Below are 19847 nucleotides of genomic sequence, written 5' to 3'. Positions count from 1 at the left end.
ATCAATCTACATATTGCGTATCTCGTGACGAACCGCAGTTGCCATCTTTACGATCGAGGGTAATTGTTTCACAATCTGTTATTTCGCGATCGCGTCTATGTCGAAAGTAATTTTTGATGTAGCGCTTTGGATAAATTAAAAAAGAAAAGAAAAAATAGAAATTAAATAAACGAAAAAAAAGGATAGAAAGAAGGGATAACGCGGGGGTCGAATGATAGCGGAATAGATCAGAAACGTTGACTTCTTGAAGATCAGAGAGAGAGAGAGAGCGCGCGCGCGCGCGCGCCTGCGACGTGGTTACAGAAGAGTGGGTGTAGAGGGAGGAGCGGTATAGTGGCTAGTTAGCTGTGAGAAAAGTAAAGAGATAAACATTTTCCAAAGGGTCAACCCGTTTTTCATCCATTTGTCATCATTGAAGACATTACGAAAGGGTATCAATTAAACTCCGTTTCTTTTTTCAAGTATTAGAAAAAGAAGAGTCAAGGAGAGTGTCAAAAGATAAAAAGCATCGAGCGGAGTTGATTGAAAGAGGAAGGGTAGAAATTGGAGTGAGAGAGAAAGAAAGAGTGATACCTAACGGTGGATAAGGCGCGCGCGTGCGTGCGTACGTGCGCGCGACGTTGAGAGACAAGAGGAACGATAGGCGACGGACGCGATACGTCGCGGCTGCCGGCGGAACGTTGGGAAGGAGCGTTCGCGCTAAGAGAAAAAATGAGCTGTCAACGTAACGCTGGCAAGATTACTGTGCCGGACGACCTAAGAGACGTTCTCTTGGAATTTACTATCAGTTATCTCTTAGAACAACCTGGGGATATAATCGATTACGCGGTCGAGTTCTTTACGAGACTCAGGGACAACCGTCGAACGCAGTTGATTCAGCCCGATGCGCAAACTTGTGCTTCGACACCGGACGAGTCCGTTGACGAAGGTATCTAACAATTTTTTTTTTTTTTTTAATATGTGTCCTACATCAATTCATTACCTGTTTCTTTTTTTTCATCTCTGATATCAAGATTATCTACTCTTCCACGCTATTCGTAGGATAAATGTCGAATGCGAAGAACTCCGGGTCATTTAAATCCCGTTCTTCTTCTTCTTCTTCTTCTTCTACTACCACGGACGAGATACACTTTCTTAACGAGCTTTCAAGCGGGAGACGATCGATGGAGGAAAAAAAAGGAAAGAATACGGATATAAAACGAAACGCGTTATTATTATTCAACATTTGATTATCTTTCTCTCTTTTTATTCACGAGGATTTATTTATTCGTACGTACGTATGTGCGTAATACTCGAGATGAGGTCAAATATCTTCTTCTCTTGGATTATTATTCTTCTTACGTACAAGAGATAATACTAACTTTAACATTTTTCTTATCTTGAAAATCATTATTCCTTGGATGTGTTTGAAGAAGATTTTTTCTCTCGAAAAATAAAATGAATTCACGTTGAGTCCATATTTCGTGATTGATTTTTTAAACGGAGAACGAGTAGAGTTTCTCGTAGCTAAGGTAAATTGCGATTGAAGGAGGAGATCGGAGATCGAATTGTGAATAGTCTTCTCTCCCTTTTATTATTAGACCTTTCCGATTGCTTGCATAATAATCGGCATAGGCGCAGTAGAAGCATGGCGCGCGTCTCGACGTCTGACGTGCGTCCGCGCGCGCGCGCGCGTGCTCCTCACCATCCTCGTCGTCGTCGTCGTCGCCGTCGTCGTCGCCGTCGTCGTCGCCGTCGTCGTCGTCGCCGCCGTCGTCGTCACCGTCACCGTCGTCGTCACCGACGTCGTTTTAATTTCATAAATTTTCTAAGTAACCGAGCGTTTCGCTGCTGTGCTGCGCGAAACTCTCGGTCTTCTTGGTAATAGAGAATCTTAGCCGATAGACTGGAACTTGGGGTACTATTATTAGTAACGAAGTAGTTGCGGCACACAGTGTACATTCTATCTTGACCGGTGTCAGACTCAATATTATTCGTAACGTAGAGTGTCTATTTCGCGTAAAAAAAAAAACATCCGGGAAGACTCTATTTCTCGGTACGCGGGATACACACAGAGTTATGCATAAGGATTTTGAGCGTACGTCATTTAAATCGTATATTATTTTTTCTCTTTGAAAACATTATTTCATTCAAAATTTACCGCTTCTTTTCATCGACTTATTTATTTGTAATTGCAAAACTTTTATCTATATCCTTTTATCTCAATCAATTTTATTTTCATTCTAAATCATATGTTTGTATTATTTGTATTTACATGCGAAACGCATTTGTCCTTTGGGCGCATTTACATTTGTCGAAAATCTTTTTGAACATTCGCAGCAAGTTGATTTCGCGCGCTCTTTACGACCGTTCTTCCATCAATCCTTCTTTTTTCATGTATTTATACCTAACGCGTTGTTTTCTTCTTTTTTTTTTTTTTTATTATTATTATTTTCTAGAACCACCGGTCGGCAGGTTTGCGACCAGAAGGAAGAGCGTTTTCGCTGAAACTTACAATCCAGAAGAAGATGAGGAAGAAGACGGCGTCAAGGTAACAATCTTCTTCCCTTTGGCGACTTCCCTTTAACGACTATTTTCAATGAAAGTTTTTACTTTTAAATATGATCTTAGGTGAGTTTATTATTGACATTTTCGTATTTTAAATGATGATGTTACATTTCAAGTTAAAAAGGATTAGCCTTGATATACAAAATTGTACAAGGGAGGATACATGCATGATTCATTTGCGTTCATTTCTGTTTTGTTTTGTATGTCAAGACCGAAATTGACGTAATGTATCTACATAAATATTCTATTAGATTGTTTTAAAAGAATAGAAAATTATATATTATTGTTTTTCAAATTATTCATGACACAACTCTCTCTCTCTCTCTCTCTCTCTGTCTCTGTGGGATGAAAATAAAAAGAAGGAGAGAAAAAAAAATAAAAAACGTGGATATGTCTCTAAGTGAGAAATAAAATGATTTGTAATTTCCATTAATATTATCAATGTTCAATTTTGTCTAGTATTTTTCTTTCTTTCTTTCTTTCTTTCTTTTCTATAATGCTTACAATTTATTTTATGATAAGAAAACTTCTACTGAGAATAAATTCTTTGAATGTTTAATCTCTCTATTGACGTATTAATAAATAAAATGAAATAATTATATTCGGTATTAGGTGATCAAAAGCAAGTTGAGCTGATTTTACGTAATGATGGAACACTTATCTAGAATTAGAATAATAAATTATAAATTAAGTATAATCAAGAGAGATTAATGAAGAATATCTGATAGAAGAAGATTTGTCATAAGATTTTGTCCACGTTTTTATCAAGAAACTTCAAGGATCTTTAAAATAATTCCAAATGATTTCTATATATATATATATATATATATATATATATATATACACTGCGTGTATCTTACAAACAAATTCATGTTTTTAAATAACAAAGATATAAATCCGGTTTTACGATTTGAAATTTTTCCTGATTCGAGTCGCTTGAATGCGGGTTAATCGTTGGAAGAGAGTTACCGAGTAACAAAGAAGATAGGGAAAGATAGAAAAAGAAAAAGTGAGAGAACCCTTTGAATTCACGCCGATAGCCTTTATGGATTTTATGGAACTTTTACGTAATGATTGCCCTCGAAAGAAAAAAAAATATATATATATATATATATATATATATATATAATAATAATACAAGAAAAAAATAAAGATATAGTAAAAGAAATAAAAAGAAAAGAATAAAGAAGAAACAAGAATAAAAAAAAAAACATCAACACAACAACAACAACAACAACAACAACTAAATCAGACAAAAATTCTACATTAAACAATTTCGCTAATGGCGCGCGCTATTAGGTTTTATTTTAAAACTTATAAACCGATTATATATGAAACCATTCGTACGTACGTATTTTAAACTACGTATAGGTATAGGTATACCTTTAAGATACCTCGTGGAGCATACAAGAAAATATATAATATATATATATATATATATATGTACACATATATACAATATAAACCTGATTATATAGAAAGAAGAGACACGCGCGTTTTTCTATATCTATCTATCTATCTATCTATGTGTATAGTGTTGCTCGTTCATACGTGTTGGTTGTGTGTTATGCGCGCGAGCGCAAGACATCGTATAAAATCGTTTCGCATTGAAGTACCGCACTTAGCCTGCGCCAAGCGAGTGACGAAACGCGATGATTTACTTTGCCCGACGATGCGAGCGATGTACCTTTGTGACGTCAGAGCGCGCGTGTTCGATAACCTGACTATCACGGATGTGACTTTTGTATGTATGTATGTATGTGTGTGTTGTATGTGCTCCGTGTGCCGCTGTACTCATTTACGACTACGGCGCACACAAACACACACACACATACATACTATTCACTCTCTCTCTCTCTCTTTCTCTGTCTTTCTCTTACACTAAACGTAGCATCTCTTGTAACGTGTATATACACACACACACACATCTAAACACGTGAGCGCGCACGACGTTGTATCGAAACAGCTCTCTACGAACTGGATTATTGATGCGATAATCGAATTGTCCCTCGATAAAATTATTCTACCGATTTTTGTTCTTTCTTTTTCTCTCTCTCTCTCTCTCTCTCTATTTTTTTTTCTATCATTTTCCCACGAAAACAAAAATGAACAAAAAATTTGTTTCGGGACGCGCTTGTTGTATATGCGATCGTCGGCTACTACACACCCTCACACGTTGGTTCTTTTTTTTCTTCTTTTTTTTTTATTTTCTTTTACCGTCCTATTTTTGAATCGATCTATATAGGGATAATAAAATATACACACACATACGGTTTAATATATATATATATATTTTATGTATGTTTTTCTTTTTATATATATATACATTATTTCTTTTATTCTTCTTCAATCTTCTTGGCAAAGTAGCTGCTTCGTTTTTTTTTTTTTTCTTTTTCCATCGTTCCTTCGGAATTATTCATTAATTGTATGTGTTTTAAAATTTGATTATATTAACGTGTAAGTTATAACCTTCAATCTCAAATCGTATTAGTTAATGTTCTTTAGTCATCCAACGTCTAACGAGTTATTGGCGTTATTTTGTAAAATCTGCTTGTAATAGTTGTAAAATGTCGAGGGGTGACCTTAGAGCGTATAATAGATACCTGCTGTTAATAAAGCTTGTTAACTGGATTTCTTCTCTTTTTTTTTTTTCTTCTTTTTTTCTTCTTTTCTTTTTAACTTATAATAACAACTTACAAAGTAAAAAAGGTAAAATGCATTGTGAACGAATATATATATATATATAGGAAATATAATATTTGTGGTTTGTAAATTTTTCATTTAATTTGTGAATAAACGTAAGAAATCATTTCGGTAAATGTCTTATTTTGTACCGCTCGAAAATTTTGGCTCTTTCCACTGCATTCCGCATGACACACACATTTTAACATTTCTGCCAATATTAAATTTATATTTCTATTCAGAATATAAATTGTTTTTCTTCTCAAGAGTCTGTAAAAAAGAATTTATATTAACACCGCAGGCTTCTTTTTTTATTTTTTTTTTTTCAAAAGTAAACTCATTAGATATTTGTGTTAATTATTTATGATATTTCATTTGAAATTGTAATGGTTGGTAAAATAATTATATAATCGTAACATTGAATTATGTAATTAAATGTTAATATCCAACAACAAACTTTCGCGTCATTTTGTATTTTTTTTTTTTTTGCGTGTGTTTTCTTTTGGTTATTGTTATCCTAATTAAAACTGTAAAAAAGAAGAAAAAGCGTCAATTGGATATTAACTCATTTCATTTGTTTCATAGTATATGTAATGAACTTGTAATAAGCGCGAGTCGTTAAAGCGGTATACAATGATTGCAGGTGTTTCAAAATTGTAAACAATACAATGCGCAGCTGAGCCATTAGAGAGAGAGAGAGAGAGAGAGAGAAAGAAAGAGTCACGTTTTAAACGAGTACCAACCCAGACGACGACTATGCACGGCATGTCGTTGAAAAAAAAAATGTATGAGCGAACTATGATGTGCCCTAGTTTAAAGCAATATCTTTGAATAACAAGATACGTAGAAGTGAAATGAATTTTAATATAAATTGTATGTTAAATACGATAAAACGTAAGAGAATTATTTCACGATTAAAACAATTATATCGAAAGAGTTTGGACAATAAGGAATCATTCATTAATGATAGAAATGGTCTCTTGATTATTGATTATTGTTCTACGACATTTAATATATATTGACTTTATATTAAGGACAATTGTAAATAGATAATTAGATAATATTTTATACTGATTATTAAATTTGTTGAACAAAGTTGATTCGCTATTTTGTTCTTAATTATCATAAATGAATTTTCAATGAATGTTGGAACGAAATTTATCGAAAGATTTTTAAGATCTGCTGTTACTTCAATGTATAAGAAAATGTTTATTAATTTTTGTTAATTATTTATGATTACAGATGGTACATCCGAAGAGCGATGGCCAACGACAAAGGTTAGGCGAAAGCGTGAAGAACATACTTTTGTTTCGTGCTTTAGACGAAGTAAGTTAGAACATAATATATATATATATATATACAGTTGTTCCACGTACAATCGAGACAAGAATATAATCAACTTGCACTCGCGCTAACTTTAGAAATACCAATGAACGCATGCGATCTCTTACTAATCAGGTACTATATTGTTCTTAAAAAACACAAAGATATTTTTAAAGAAAATATCTTGAAAATATCGTATACACTTTTTGTTAAAAGAATCATATATTTTTCATGTTAATTAATCTTTTAAGAAGAAAATTAATTTATCGACGCGTCCTTCGTTTTACAGGAACAAATGGCTGACGTGCTGGACGCGATGTTTGAGAAAACTGTTCAGCCAGAAGAATTTATCATTAGACAGGGTGACGATGGTGACAATTTTTATGTCATCGAAAGGTAATCATATATAAAAATACAAATTTTAATTAACACTAGATATATACCATCATTTTCAGTATACCTATTTCTACCATACTAGTCAAAATGACTGTTCTGATATATCTAGTGTTAAAATATAACATCGTCAAGTGCACAGAGTAACTATTAAAGGACATTTTTATCTTTTTATTTTGTTGTTTATTTTCTCAGAGGGAGGTTCGAAGTATACGTTAAGGATGCTAACGGCGTAGAAAATAATATTCACACTTACGATAATTGCGGTGCTTTTGGGGAATTGGCCCTTCTTTATAACATGCCTAGAGCGGCTAGTGTTAAAGCTGTTACTCCGGGTACACTTTGGGCCATGGATAGACAAACTTTCCGTCGAATTCTTCTCAAATCTGCATATAAAAAGCGCAAGATGTACGAAGATTTGATTAATAAAGTTCCCATGCTTAAATCGCTCGAAGTGAGTATCATCTTTTAAATCGTATGAGAACTTTAATGAAAATCAATAATATATACTGAAGAGACTAAAACGGTCGTTCTTAAACATTTTTTTTCTTTTTTATCTGAGGATTATATTACACTTTTAAAAGAGCTTTTCTTTAAGTGGCTTTTCTATATGTGTGCATATATATAGAGACTCACCGTAGTAGTAGTAGTAGATAATATTGAGAAATTGAGAAATTTCTTGAATATTAATTTGGGTATAGGGTCACAAGATCCTCTGGACTTAACAAATTATATTTTGAGAACGACTAATTTAAAATATTGATTTTATTATTTTCATTTATAATTTACGAACGTGTTACAGTCTTACGAGCGCATGAACCTCGCCGATGCGCTTGTACCCAAACAGTATTCAGATGGTGAACAGATTATTAGACAAGGAGATACGGCTGATGGAATGTACTTTGTTGAAGACGGCGTTGTTAGAATTACTATATTGGGTGAAAATAATCGCGAAATTGAGGTATAGCGATAATAACCAAAAATATTCATTTGTTTGATCATATCATACCACTTTACCGACCGCCTAGGGTTGTTTCAACAGCTATATATACATCTGACCGACAGTTCAGTCATAGATTCTACTAACAAATTTTAATTGGATGCTAAATAAGATTCTAATAACAAATTACTGTTCGTATAATGATAGTGACTCTTTATCGCAATGTCAACCGATAACTAAAAGCTGATATAATAAATTTTTGTTCTGTAAGCATCGACATCGGCAAGCAAAAGCCTATTTATAGGCTAGCGGTCGTTAAAGTGATACTAATGAAAATGTCATATTTTATCGATGTATTTCGAATAATTTTCTTTTCTTAGATTAATCGAGTTCCAGCTGGAGGATATTTAGGTGAATTAGCATTGGTGACGCACAAACCTCGCGCAGCTTCGGCCTATGCCGTAGGAGATGTAAAATTGGCCTGTAAGTATTCTGTCAAATATTTTCTTTCTTTCTTTCTTTCATTTTTGTGAACACACATTGTGTTCATATATATATATAATTGAATTTGAATTTAGATCAAAGAAACAAGCAAACGTTGATATGTCGAATAATTGATTTTTCCAATTTCAGTTTTGGATGTTGAAGCATTCGAACGTTTATTGGGCCCTTGTATGGAATTGATGAAACGCAACATAGATGATTACGAGGATCAACTGGTGAAAATATTTGGCAGCAAAACCAACATTTCCGATATTCGATGAACTATTACGAATTATTAGACGTCGCGCTGCTGTACCGAAAGCACAGTTTCGTACAGTTATGTATAACATGAGCACAAACTTATACAACCACCTATTTCTGAATCTCATCCGCGTGTTTCAAGTATCGTCTCGAGTCCGACTTTCGTATGACTGTCTAATGTCAGCTGGTAAGATTCGTCATTAATAGTTATCAAGTTTATACCTGTGACACACTAAACAAATTTAAAAGATCCTCGGTTCTTCGTATATATATATATATATATACATACATCACGGTATTATAACTCTCCAAGACTGTATTAGATCAAAAAGTATTAAATATTTCGCCGTGCACTCACTCGCATGGGGGATTGAGATCTATTTATGAAAGAGAGAGAAAGAGAGAGAAAGAGAGAGAGAGAGAGACAGAGAGAAGAAAAATTGGCAATGTGTATAATTTGACATAACATGTAGAACGTTTCCCCGTTAAAGAGTTGTTTGTTTTATACAAGTTATAAGAAATACTCGGAATCGTAATATTAATGTATAGAAATTAATTCGATGCCATAAATAAATAAATAAATACTTTATTTATTTTGAAAGTGCATCAAATTAATTTCTACATCTATTACGTGACTAATAGTATTGTTTCCTTTTATATATTAATTTATAATAGATCGATCTGAATTCTTTTGACAAATTACACACACGCACACACTATATACAAATGCTCGTTCTATGCCTTCGGCTACTTCTGCAGGCGCGTTAATCTTATTTGAAATAAAAATGCTCTTATAAAAGCTGCTTACTCACGCTTTTAAGTAGCACCGTAAATCAAAACATTAGAGAACAACAATTTATTTAATCGTGTTCTGTTCGATGTGTTAGGTATTTGGCCAAATTATTCCGTCGTAGAAGAGAAAATGACACGCCGATGGCATCTTTCTTATACGTTTTGTTTGGGGATATATACGTTTTTTTTGTTTTGTTGTTTTTTTTTTTTAATTTCCATGTATTAAACAATTGACATACTACTACGACAAAGTATACAAAATTCATATTATAATAGTACGTACGCGTATCTATATATCTCTGCTATGATTACTATTCATGAAAAGTACGAAAAGGAAATAAATTTAAAAGGATATCGAAGATGCATTGATAGATGCATGCAAATGTACAAATAACTAATTGACACGGCATGAGGGAATAAAAAAAAAATAATAATAGACTGTGTCTTTGATTGCCACGTTTATTAAATATAAATGAAGTTATAAGTAGAAGAAAGGAAGATATATATATAAAAAAAAAAAAAATAACGGCGTTTGTTCAGTCGTGGGTATAATTTCATTTCGATAATTGTTAATCATTATTGTTTCGTTTTTTATTTTTAGAGCATTGTATGTAACCCTGTATTATTATTATTATTATTATTATTATTATTATTTTAATGTTACAACACAGTAGTAGAGGAGAGGATAGAAGAGGAGAAGTGTGATTGTTTATATTAAAGATAATAGAGAGTTCCATTCTTGTTTCTTCCATTGAATAAGTAGATTCGAGAGTGCTAACTCAAATCATTGTTCATTGTATATTTATTATGTCGAAGACAGTGAAGTGTTATTGTTATAATTACTATATTATCGAATGTTGCAGATGCACTTTGCAGAATATCTCGTCTCGCTGCTTTTGTACCGAATTCTAAGTCATATTTAATGCAAATATCGAGAATAGATTTCAAAGCAGTTTATATGTTCCTAATTTTATAACGCGATTGTTTTTTCATTTTTTTCTTAACAAGAGCAACTATAAGTATCGAACTATATATATATATATATATATATAGCAGCGCACAATTATTTGCAAACTTATCATAGACAGCATATGCCGATAAACAGTCAGTTTAGAATTGATAGAACATGCGATCGATAATATTTATTGCACTATTCTCGCATAGATATTTTCTTTACATATATATATATAGTAAAATGTCTATTTCATTGGTTGACATAATAAATGGATTATATAATCATGAATTTATACCAAAAAAAAAAAAAAAACGAAACAAAATAATACAAAGCTGGTGGGTTATAGGCATATTACGACAATATCACTAATTAGTTTTGATTATTTTCCGTTGGTATGAAATTTATTGTTTGTTTGTTTGTTTGTTTGTTTTTTTTTTCTTCTCTTTTCGACAAACTAATTGAATCTCAACGAGTTTGCAAAATTATAAAAAAAAAAAAAAACAAAAAAGAAACAATCATTAAATTTATCGATACCAATGGGGGAAAAGATGATCAGGCTTGCTTCTATTCAATATTATAGGACATATTGAAAATGAAAATAAAAAATGTGAGAAAAATGTCAAGGAGACACGATCGTCATAATCAAAGTCACGATTAAAAAAAACTTATCAAGCGAGAGTAACGACAAATCGGTTGAATTTCATTTTCAAACAAAATTGTGTGTTTTAATCGAAGATATAATATCATCCAATATATACATATATATATTGCATTATTAAGAGATTTAATGAACGAATTAATAAGAGAAAAAAAGAAACAAAAAACATTTTTCCAAATATTTTTATCTCATGCGGAAATATTTAATTATAATATAACGTTTATATCTAACATTCTTGTACCAAAAGAAATGAATTTGAACGCCCTACGATACGAATTAATTATTGTATTACTAGACGTTCGACATAAATCAGGTGTTGCAATTTTAGCGACAATTCATCAGATCCGTGGAAAAATGGTTTTAATTACGATTAATTATATACGATCACATTATTACACGACTGAAATAAAATGTTGCCATTAATTTTCTAAAAATAATATCATCACACTTATATCACGAATAAGAATAAAAAAAAAAAAAAAAAGAAGACAAAAATATAAAATAAAATAGATTAATCAGCGTGATCTATTTTAGTGTGAAAAACAAACAAAATGGCGTTGTCGTATTTTAACGAAACACCGCTTTCGGTACGTACATAGATATACACTTGTTTATATTCTATAGCGACAGATAAAAATGTTCGTATTATTTAACACGTATGATACCTGTAAAAATACCATTTTTTTTTTTTATGTTCTTGCGATATTTTTCACACTATTCTTCAGTGCATTATATTATCTGGTTTTTTTGTTTTTTTTTTTTTTCGTTTATTCTCTAACAATCTCTTTCGTAGTCTTCCGCGTTCTTTGTATTTTTTTTTTTTTAGACTGTGATATTATTTTTTCATTTTGTTTTCAATGATATATGAAGTTAATTTGTTTCTTATATGTATAACTATTGTTTTAATTTGTCGTCTTTTTAATTGTTTTATTTTTGTTTTTTTAAATTTCCTTAAATGTACGCAAATTCAGATGAATTTATAATTCGATATTGAAATGAAAGATTCTCTTTCCACGCGATTGAAGGAATTTTAAATAAAAATGACCTATAGAAGAAATAAAACAAAAAAAACAAAAAAATTAACAACTCCTTTACTATTGAATAGAGTAACACGCGAAAAAAAAAAGAGAGAAGGAAACAAAGATTCAAAAATAAAAATAAAAATAAAAAGAATAAAGTTAAAGAAAGTAGATGATAGAAAGATGTTAATTAAAAAGGGGGAAAAAGATTAAAAAAGTAAAGTAAAATAAAGTAAAGTAAAGTAAAGTAAAGTAAAGTAAAGTAAAAGAAAAAGAAAAAGAAAAAGAAAAAAGAGAAAAAAAAAGATAAGATAATTTATGCACCGAGTATCATGAGTGTAGCTATCTCTCATATTTGTGTCAGATTATATTCGATAAATTAAGTGTCAATGCCGAATCAAAGCCGAATTTCTTGAATACTACGTGTATCTAAATAATCTCATTTATCCTATATATATATATATATATATATATGTATATGTATATACATATATATATATGTTGCGTGTTACCCTCTGTATATAAATGTACGACGATCGATTTGTATTTAAAATAATTTCATTTTAACGCACATAAGTTCATCATCGTTTGTTCTCAACCGTCTTACTTGTTTGCTTGCTTGAATAAATTGCATAAATTGCATAAATTGCATAAATTGAAGATAAATTTATTCAAGAGAAGAACTTTAACTTCAGTTTGATCTTAATCGAATCGTAAAATACTGTTTTTTTTTTTGTTTTTTTGTTATCAATAGTATTAAACAATTGTATAAATCAACTGTCGGTATATTATTTTCATTATAATACAATTATATATTCGAACATTAAAGACAAATAATTAAAATTAGGATCGTCATTTTGCTCTATTTCGCTGGTTCCACTCGATGGAACTCGAAATGCTCGGAACCGTTCGAATGCGGAGCCGTATTAATTATTATACTAATAACGACCAAGCGCATTTTTCGCAATCGATAAATTATCAAATTGAAATTTTGTCATATATATACATAACTCTGTGTAAATCTCTGTCATATATGGTGAATAGAAAAGAAAATGAAACGACGTTTAAAAACGATGAGGAAGCAACAAAAGAAAGAGGAACAAAAACAAAATACGAGTTGTTCACTTTTGCATACAATCGATTATCTTGTTTTATTGTTACTTACAAATTTTATCTATATATATATATATATATATAATAAGGTTTGTGAAAAAAAGGAAGTGAATTTTTCTTCTTTCACATATTGGCTCAAGATGATGATGATGATGATGATGTAATCTATGGAAAAGAAAATGATCAAAACTTTACGATTATTTTAATCTGTCGTGTCTTCGCTGTTTCTCTTACGAATAAAACGTAATTTACTCAAATTGTGAGTAGAAAATTACGTTGGTGGGATGGGGTGGGGTAGGGTGGGATAGGTGCGTGCGTGTGTGCGTTGCGTGATAAAATTCTATTAAATGTACCAAAATATATATATATATATATATATATATATATATATATATATATATATATTATAGATAAATATATGTAATTGCGCGCGCGTACGTACGCTATTCTTTTAAAAGAAAAAGAAAAAAAAAACAAAACAAAAAAAAACATGGTAATATTGTATCTATGTACTAATTGAATATATCTTTCTCCCCTCTTTTAAAAAAAGAAAGAAAAAAGAATAAAGAGATAAAAAAAATTCGTAAATAAACGCGTTGACTTGTCGATTACGATTAAAAGATAATTTATCAATCTTCTTTCAAGATCTTCATTTCATTATCACCTTATTAACAAAAAAAAAAAAAAAAAAAAAAAAAAAAAAAAAAGCATTTTAAATAACTATCGATTAAGATTCATTGATAGTTTTGATTGAATCGTTCTTTTCTTTTTTTTTTTGTTTTCTTTTTTTGATGGAAGAAGAGGGAAGAAAAGAATTTGAATTTTTTGTTCATCTTTTTTATTTAACTTACACAATACCAAAGTTATAATAATTAAAACGCGAATAAAAAAAGGTGTTGTTAAGATACAATAAACTGTTTAACACTAGATATACCACCATTTTCAGTATACCTATTTCTACCACACTAGTCAAAATGATTGGTGTATATATATATATAAAAAAAAAAAATGCTTTTTAAGGCTTACAGTTTTGATTTACTCTTAAAAAAAATAAGAAAAAATATTTAACAATAATAATATCAATAGATAAATGGATTTATAGACATTTTTAAATGACAAAACACGCTTAATTATATTTACAGAAATCAAATGTTACATGAAGTAGAAATTTTGAATTAAAATGGCTTGGCCCAGCCCGACCAGTCAAAATGATTGCTATGGTATATCTAGTGTTAAAAAACTTGGAATAACCAAATAAATAAAAATATCTATATATACATATATATGTATATATAATACGAATAAAAATGATAGTCCTAAGGAAAAAAAAAAAAGAAAAAGAAGAAAAAACATCGTGAGCCACATAAAATGCGTCTAAAGAGGGTAACACGTATATAATATCGAGAAATGTTACCTTGTGTTCTATTTATGACGCAACGATGCTGCAAAAGTGAATTATGAAAGTGAATTGAAAAAGAAAAAGAATAAAAAAAAGAAAAAAAAAAAGAAAATAAAAGTAAGAAAAAAAAAAATAAGAAGGGAAGAAAGAAAATAATAAGAAGAAAGTGTGTTGTGTTGAGGAAGGGGGGTGGTGGTGGTGGTGAGAAAGAAAAGAAAAACGTATTGCGGTAAAAAAAAAAAAAAATTAAAAGAAAAAGCAAAAACAAAACAAAAAAAAAAGAAAGATAAAAGAAATACATAAAAAAAAAAAAATAAAAATAAACAGACGTCGCATAATTGTTATTCTATGTGCAAAACCAAAATGGATATATTTATCCGATGTTTATCTCACTAAGAGGAGAATAAAAAAATTTTTTTCCTCGGGGGAAAAATGCTGACTCGCGAGAAAGAGAAAAATGTGTATGAAAGTGAGCTCTTTTGTGTTCCCTTTTCTCCTTTCCAAAAAAAAAAAAAAAAAAAACAAAACAAAAAAACAAAAAATATATATATATAAATATAGAAAGAAAAAAAGAAAGAAAGAAAGAAAGAAAATAAGTGAAGAAAATTTATTGTACGATTACAATTTGCGTAGGAAGATCAAAAAAAAAAAAAAACGTGGAAAGAAGAATTCTTTTGATTAAAAGTTGGCGCAGTAACACAGGGTATTGGATATTGAAAAGAAAAGAAAAGAAAAGAAAAGAAAAGAAAAGAAAAGAAAAGAAAAGAAAAGAAAAGAAAAGAAAAGAAAAAGCATAGAAAAAAAAAATAAAAATAAAAAAAAACTGTAAAGAATAAATAGCGAAACCGGCCGAAGCGAAAGAATAGAAAAGAAGAAAAAAAAGAAAATAATAATAATAATAATAATAATGATAATAATGATAATTGACTTTTTTTAAAACTCGTCTTTGTAAAGTGTTAAAAGCATTTCTAACTTCTGTCCCATTTCTCAAAAAGTTCTTTTCATCGATGATTATTATTATCCCTAAACGAACTTATATATCGATTATAAGAGAAAGGAATTAAACATCGTTTCTTTCTTTTAAAATACATTGTATCGTTTATTCGATCTTATGACTGAATAAACGCGCATCTGCACGACACGACCGAAGTAAAATCATATATACATATACATAATATATATATATATATACATATATATGTGTGTGGATGTGTGCGTTCATGAGCGCGCGCGTGTGTATGTATGAATGTATGTAGAAGTACGTATGATGATGATCATGTATGTATACATATGATATATCGCTTTGAAGTGACGTTTGTGAGATCTATGGGTTAAAAACCAAATAGATTTTGTATTATATACGGCACTGCGTAAGGATATTTCCAAGATCACACACACACACATTGATTGTTGTATAAATTAAACAATTAAAAAAATAAGTAAGTAAGAAAGAAAGAAAGAAAAAAAAAGTAAAGTAAAGTAAAGTAAAGTAAAGTAAAGAAAAGAAAAAACAAGTATGTACGTACTTAACGCCCCCCGTCTTAATTTCGCGATGTGTCGTAGCATATACAAGCACTTAGGAGATATATATATATACACACACATATATACATATATATATAAATATATATATATATACTTATGTATATTTATATATATATATATATATTTTAGAGATGTCAAGTATATGTCAAAACTCGTTTCCAGCTGGTCTGATCGGGTATCACTCTGATATAATTATTATGCGTTTATAACTGGCAAAGATGCGAGTAGCAAATTAAACCTTTGTAATGATAACAAAAAAAAAAAAAAGCGCATGCAATCCAAAAATTTGACGTATGATGAGTATAATTAAAAAAAAAAGAAAAAAAAAAGAAAAAAAAAGATACATTTATGAACGTTTGTCTATGCTGTTTTTGCGAACATTTGAGTATGAAACGAAAAGGAGTCCGAGATTTCTGTACATCCACCCTCATTCGATGAATAAAAATCTTCCATGATACGAAGAACGTCGAAGTCAACTAAAGTTTTGTGTTTATATCTCTCTCTAATCATTAAGTATAGAATCCAGTTTAATTTAATATGTTCTATTCTTATTATTAATATTAATAGTTGGTGTTAGGAACTTGAAAGTTCATTGCCACAAATATCAAATCCCGCCATTGTTCCCGTTCCTGAGAGCGCATACGTTCTATTTTTAGAAAAGAAAACTGATAATCTTATTATACAATTGCATATGTATTTTATTTTATTGTTTTTTTTTTTTTTTTATTACTTTACAGCCTAAAGAGGCTGTGAAGTTAGTTTTGAGAACGATTATTTCTATTTTACCGAGGGTAGGTTGCTAGCCTCTCCCTCGAACCCTCCTCCTTTATCTGGGCTTGGGACCAGCTAGCTATTATCTAGGTATCTAGATATTAACTAGGCGGAGTTTAAAATGTACGTTATCATTTGTTTTTCAATATCCGTCAAAATTATACGTAATTTTCCTTTGTTAGATCATTGATATTTCGTTAAATTTAATTGGAATTTAAAATGTGATTTAATACAAGCTATGATTGATTACGTAAAAACATTATCTGCTGTTGTTTTTCTGTTTTTATTATTTTTAACTGAAATCTACAAGACGATAGATACACTTAAGGAAAAGAACCGGAATAATCATCATTTATTATCATTAACATTAAACAATAATAATATGTTTGGATGATATAAGATGAAATAAATGCATTCTCATCGTATGAGCAAATTAGTCAATATTTCAGCGGAAGTTTAAATTGTCAAAATATAAAACGTAACGAGAGTCTCTAACCACTCGTTAAAATTGTTGACGCATTTAATGATGATGATGATGATACGCTAGAGCAAAAGTTAGGTCATGATAATAATAATTTTCGCAAGACTTCTCTACTTGTGTGGTAGGACCTTTGTTATGAAATATTTGATAGCTTTTCTCAAAATTCTAATTATGTAATATACTCCTACTTATCTCGGTCATATTATAGAGTTAAAGAAAATTATTATTATTATACTATTACTATTATTATTATTGTTTGTGATTGGAATCTTTATTAAAAAGCAAGTGTACAGTGCATGTACGCACCACAAAAGTTTACAAAAGATCACAGTATTCACATAAAAAGTTTATACGTATTGTAAATGATAATGTTTTTAATATGTGCTGGTCTTTGATCAACAACACCACTAGCAAAGATTTCGAAGGCCAACGATATTTCGTTCTGAGAGACACGGATAACAAAGTTTTGCTCTTTATCTTTTGAACTCGCTCGCAACACACAACTCTTTCTTGCCGGTCAAATAGATAAATGTATAAATCATATTAAATGTTCATACGTGGTTTAGTACATGTTCGTCTCTCGGGATGAATTCGTCGCATTAAAAATATTTCATTTCATTTTTATTCTCCTTATTGTTACTTTCAGTGCTGATAGAACAAGAATATTCAAAATTGTTTGTACCATACCAGGTACATTCAACACACATTTACCTTTATATTTTATATTATACGATATTTATGTTTATCAGTCGATGATCACTACAAAGGAATCTAATTGTGCCTATATGAGCATTACAATCATTGAAAAACATCCAAATCAAGAATCGGTGGAAATATTTCTAAATCAAGCTTCAATTAGGTCAAACAAAATTGCTGAATACGCAGATAGGACTTTTTTGAAAAATCTATTTAAAGAACTGCTTTTTGAAAGTTGCGAAGGTTGGTGTTTTATTCTTATCATTTTCAATGATATTTATTTATTTCTTTTTTTTTTTTTATAAAATAAGATAAGTTTTCTATACTTATTGAATAAAAGAATATAACAATGGATATTTTCTCATATATCGATCGATTATTGTCGATTCTTAATAGCATCAAATTGGAAACACTTGCATTTATATTGAAAATATATTGCAAAAAATTATAATTAAATGTTTATACTAATAAAATTTGTTGATAATTATTCACTGCCCTCTTCTAGATTGTGAAAAAATGGCTGCGGTACCACAAGCAGCGTTTGCAGCGTGCAAAGTCCGATGCAATGAACAACATGACGATAATAATATGATATCACCGATAGAAGGAAAAGAAAAAGCAAGCAAAGAAAACATATTTAATGGTAGATTATACCCAGAAGGTAATTCAAATTTAGATATATCATTTTACTAATAAATCATATCAAATTCATTGTGTTATTTTATTTCAATAAGATTACTTTGTTATAATATTACGATTTCTAGTGTATCACACATATTTAGTCTTAAAAAAATATTGATTACCAAAATATAAATTTTTTAAATATACAGCTCGTGATAAATAATGAAGAATTAAAATTTAAAAAGAAAGAAAAAAACATATATAAATATACATGAAAAATAAATGGAATATTTGAAAGGAAAATTGTATGGCCTTAAATAATTTAATTAATGGAAACTAAACTTTTCTTTTGGATTGATACTAATTTTAGGTTTGGAACTTACACCCTTGAAATATAACAGCAAACTGATGAACAGCATATGGGGTTTATATAATCGCTACTCTGTACATAATTTCAAGAAAAATACTGATGCCGAAAAAGGCTTCTTAGCGACTGCATGGCAGACAGTTTATTCTAATTCTTCTTCCATTATGTCTGCTCCAGTCGTTTCAGCTTCAACTACTATGGAAACTCCTCAGATTGTAGATACCAATAATAGTATTTAATTAATCGAATGATAGTTTTGAGCGTCAATGGACTTGTAATGGAAATATCACCGGAAGTCAATGATGGTGTACCAGTTAATTTCCTACCAGTAGGAACAGGATCTTTCCTTTTATCAATTTTATTTTGTCATATAAGAAAAATATTCAAATATTATTCAAATGACTATTTTAATTGAACAATTAATATTTTTCTGAATATAAAAAAAGTAGTAATTAAAACTACAGAACTTCGAAACTACGAATAAGACAATGAACTATAAATAATTCTCTATTCATGGGTATAATATTTGTTAATTATTCGTGATAGAGAATGAGAATTTTGAACGTAGCAGAGATGTGTCGTATTTTGATTCATATGTTTTCCTATATGTTAAAATAGTTTACACAAAAATTGTTTTATTACTATGTAAAATCAACTGGTATTTTTTATTGATCGACCGGAATAAGAATATTAAATAAATTGCTATTTGCCATGAATGTGTGAATAAGTTGTTATTTAATTAAATACTAATCCATATACTCTTATATCTTCAAAATATCGTCTTACATTTTATTTTATCAA

The 19847-nt window shown here is 30.0% G+C and overlaps 2 protein-coding genes across 4 annotated transcripts; both read left to right on the top strand.

The window, feature by feature from the left end:
- Positions 1 to 26: 26 nt before the first annotated feature.
- Positions 27 to 16080, top strand: Pka-R2 (cAMP-dependent protein kinase type II regulatory subunit). 3 transcript variants are annotated; one of them, XR_016176030.1, is made up of 9 exons: positions 27 to 928; positions 2439 to 2530; positions 6472 to 6555; positions 6842 to 6948; positions 7141 to 7399; positions 7748 to 7906; positions 8266 to 8368; positions 8519 to 8816; positions 10285 to 16080. XR_016176030.1 is itself a non-coding variant. In XM_015322305.2 (8 exons), the coding sequence occupies exons 1-8, from the start codon at positions 712 to 714 to the stop codon at positions 8647 to 8649; spliced, it is 1152 nt and encodes a 383-aa protein (XP_015177791.1). In that variant the 5' UTR covers positions 27 to 711; the 3' UTR covers positions 8650 to 16080. The 3 variants fall into 3 exon arrangements, 2 of the variants coding, with proteins under 2 accessions (XP_015177791.1, XP_089026855.1); XM_015322305.2 differs by having other exon boundaries at positions 8519 to 16080; XM_089170729.1 differs by lacking the exon at positions 27 to 928 and adding an exon at positions 1941 to 2077 and having other exon boundaries at positions 8519 to 16080.
- On the top strand, positions 8687 to 19762 carry LOC107067094 (uncharacterized). Its single transcript, XM_015322302.2, has 4 exons — positions 8687 to 8816; positions 18112 to 18301; positions 18564 to 18719; positions 19050 to 19762. Exons 2-4 carry the CDS (start codon positions 18115 to 18117, stop codon positions 19283 to 19285), a joined length of 579 nt encoding a protein of 192 aa, XP_015177788.2. The 5' UTR covers positions 8687 to 8816; positions 18112 to 18114; the 3' UTR covers positions 19286 to 19762.
- The last annotated feature ends 85 nt before the right edge of the window (positions 19763 to 19847 follow it).

This window comes from Polistes dominula, unplaced genomic scaffold, assembly GCF_049000335.1.
Source record: "Polistes dominula isolate Pdom_NZ unplaced genomic scaffold, Pdom_raw_medaka contig_79, whole genome shotgun sequence".
Taxonomy (NCBI): Eukaryota; Metazoa; Arthropoda; class Insecta; order Hymenoptera; family Vespidae; genus Polistes; species Polistes dominula.
The sequence above is the reverse complement of the archived record's forward strand: the minus strand, read 5'-3'. Positions and strand labels throughout refer to the sequence as shown.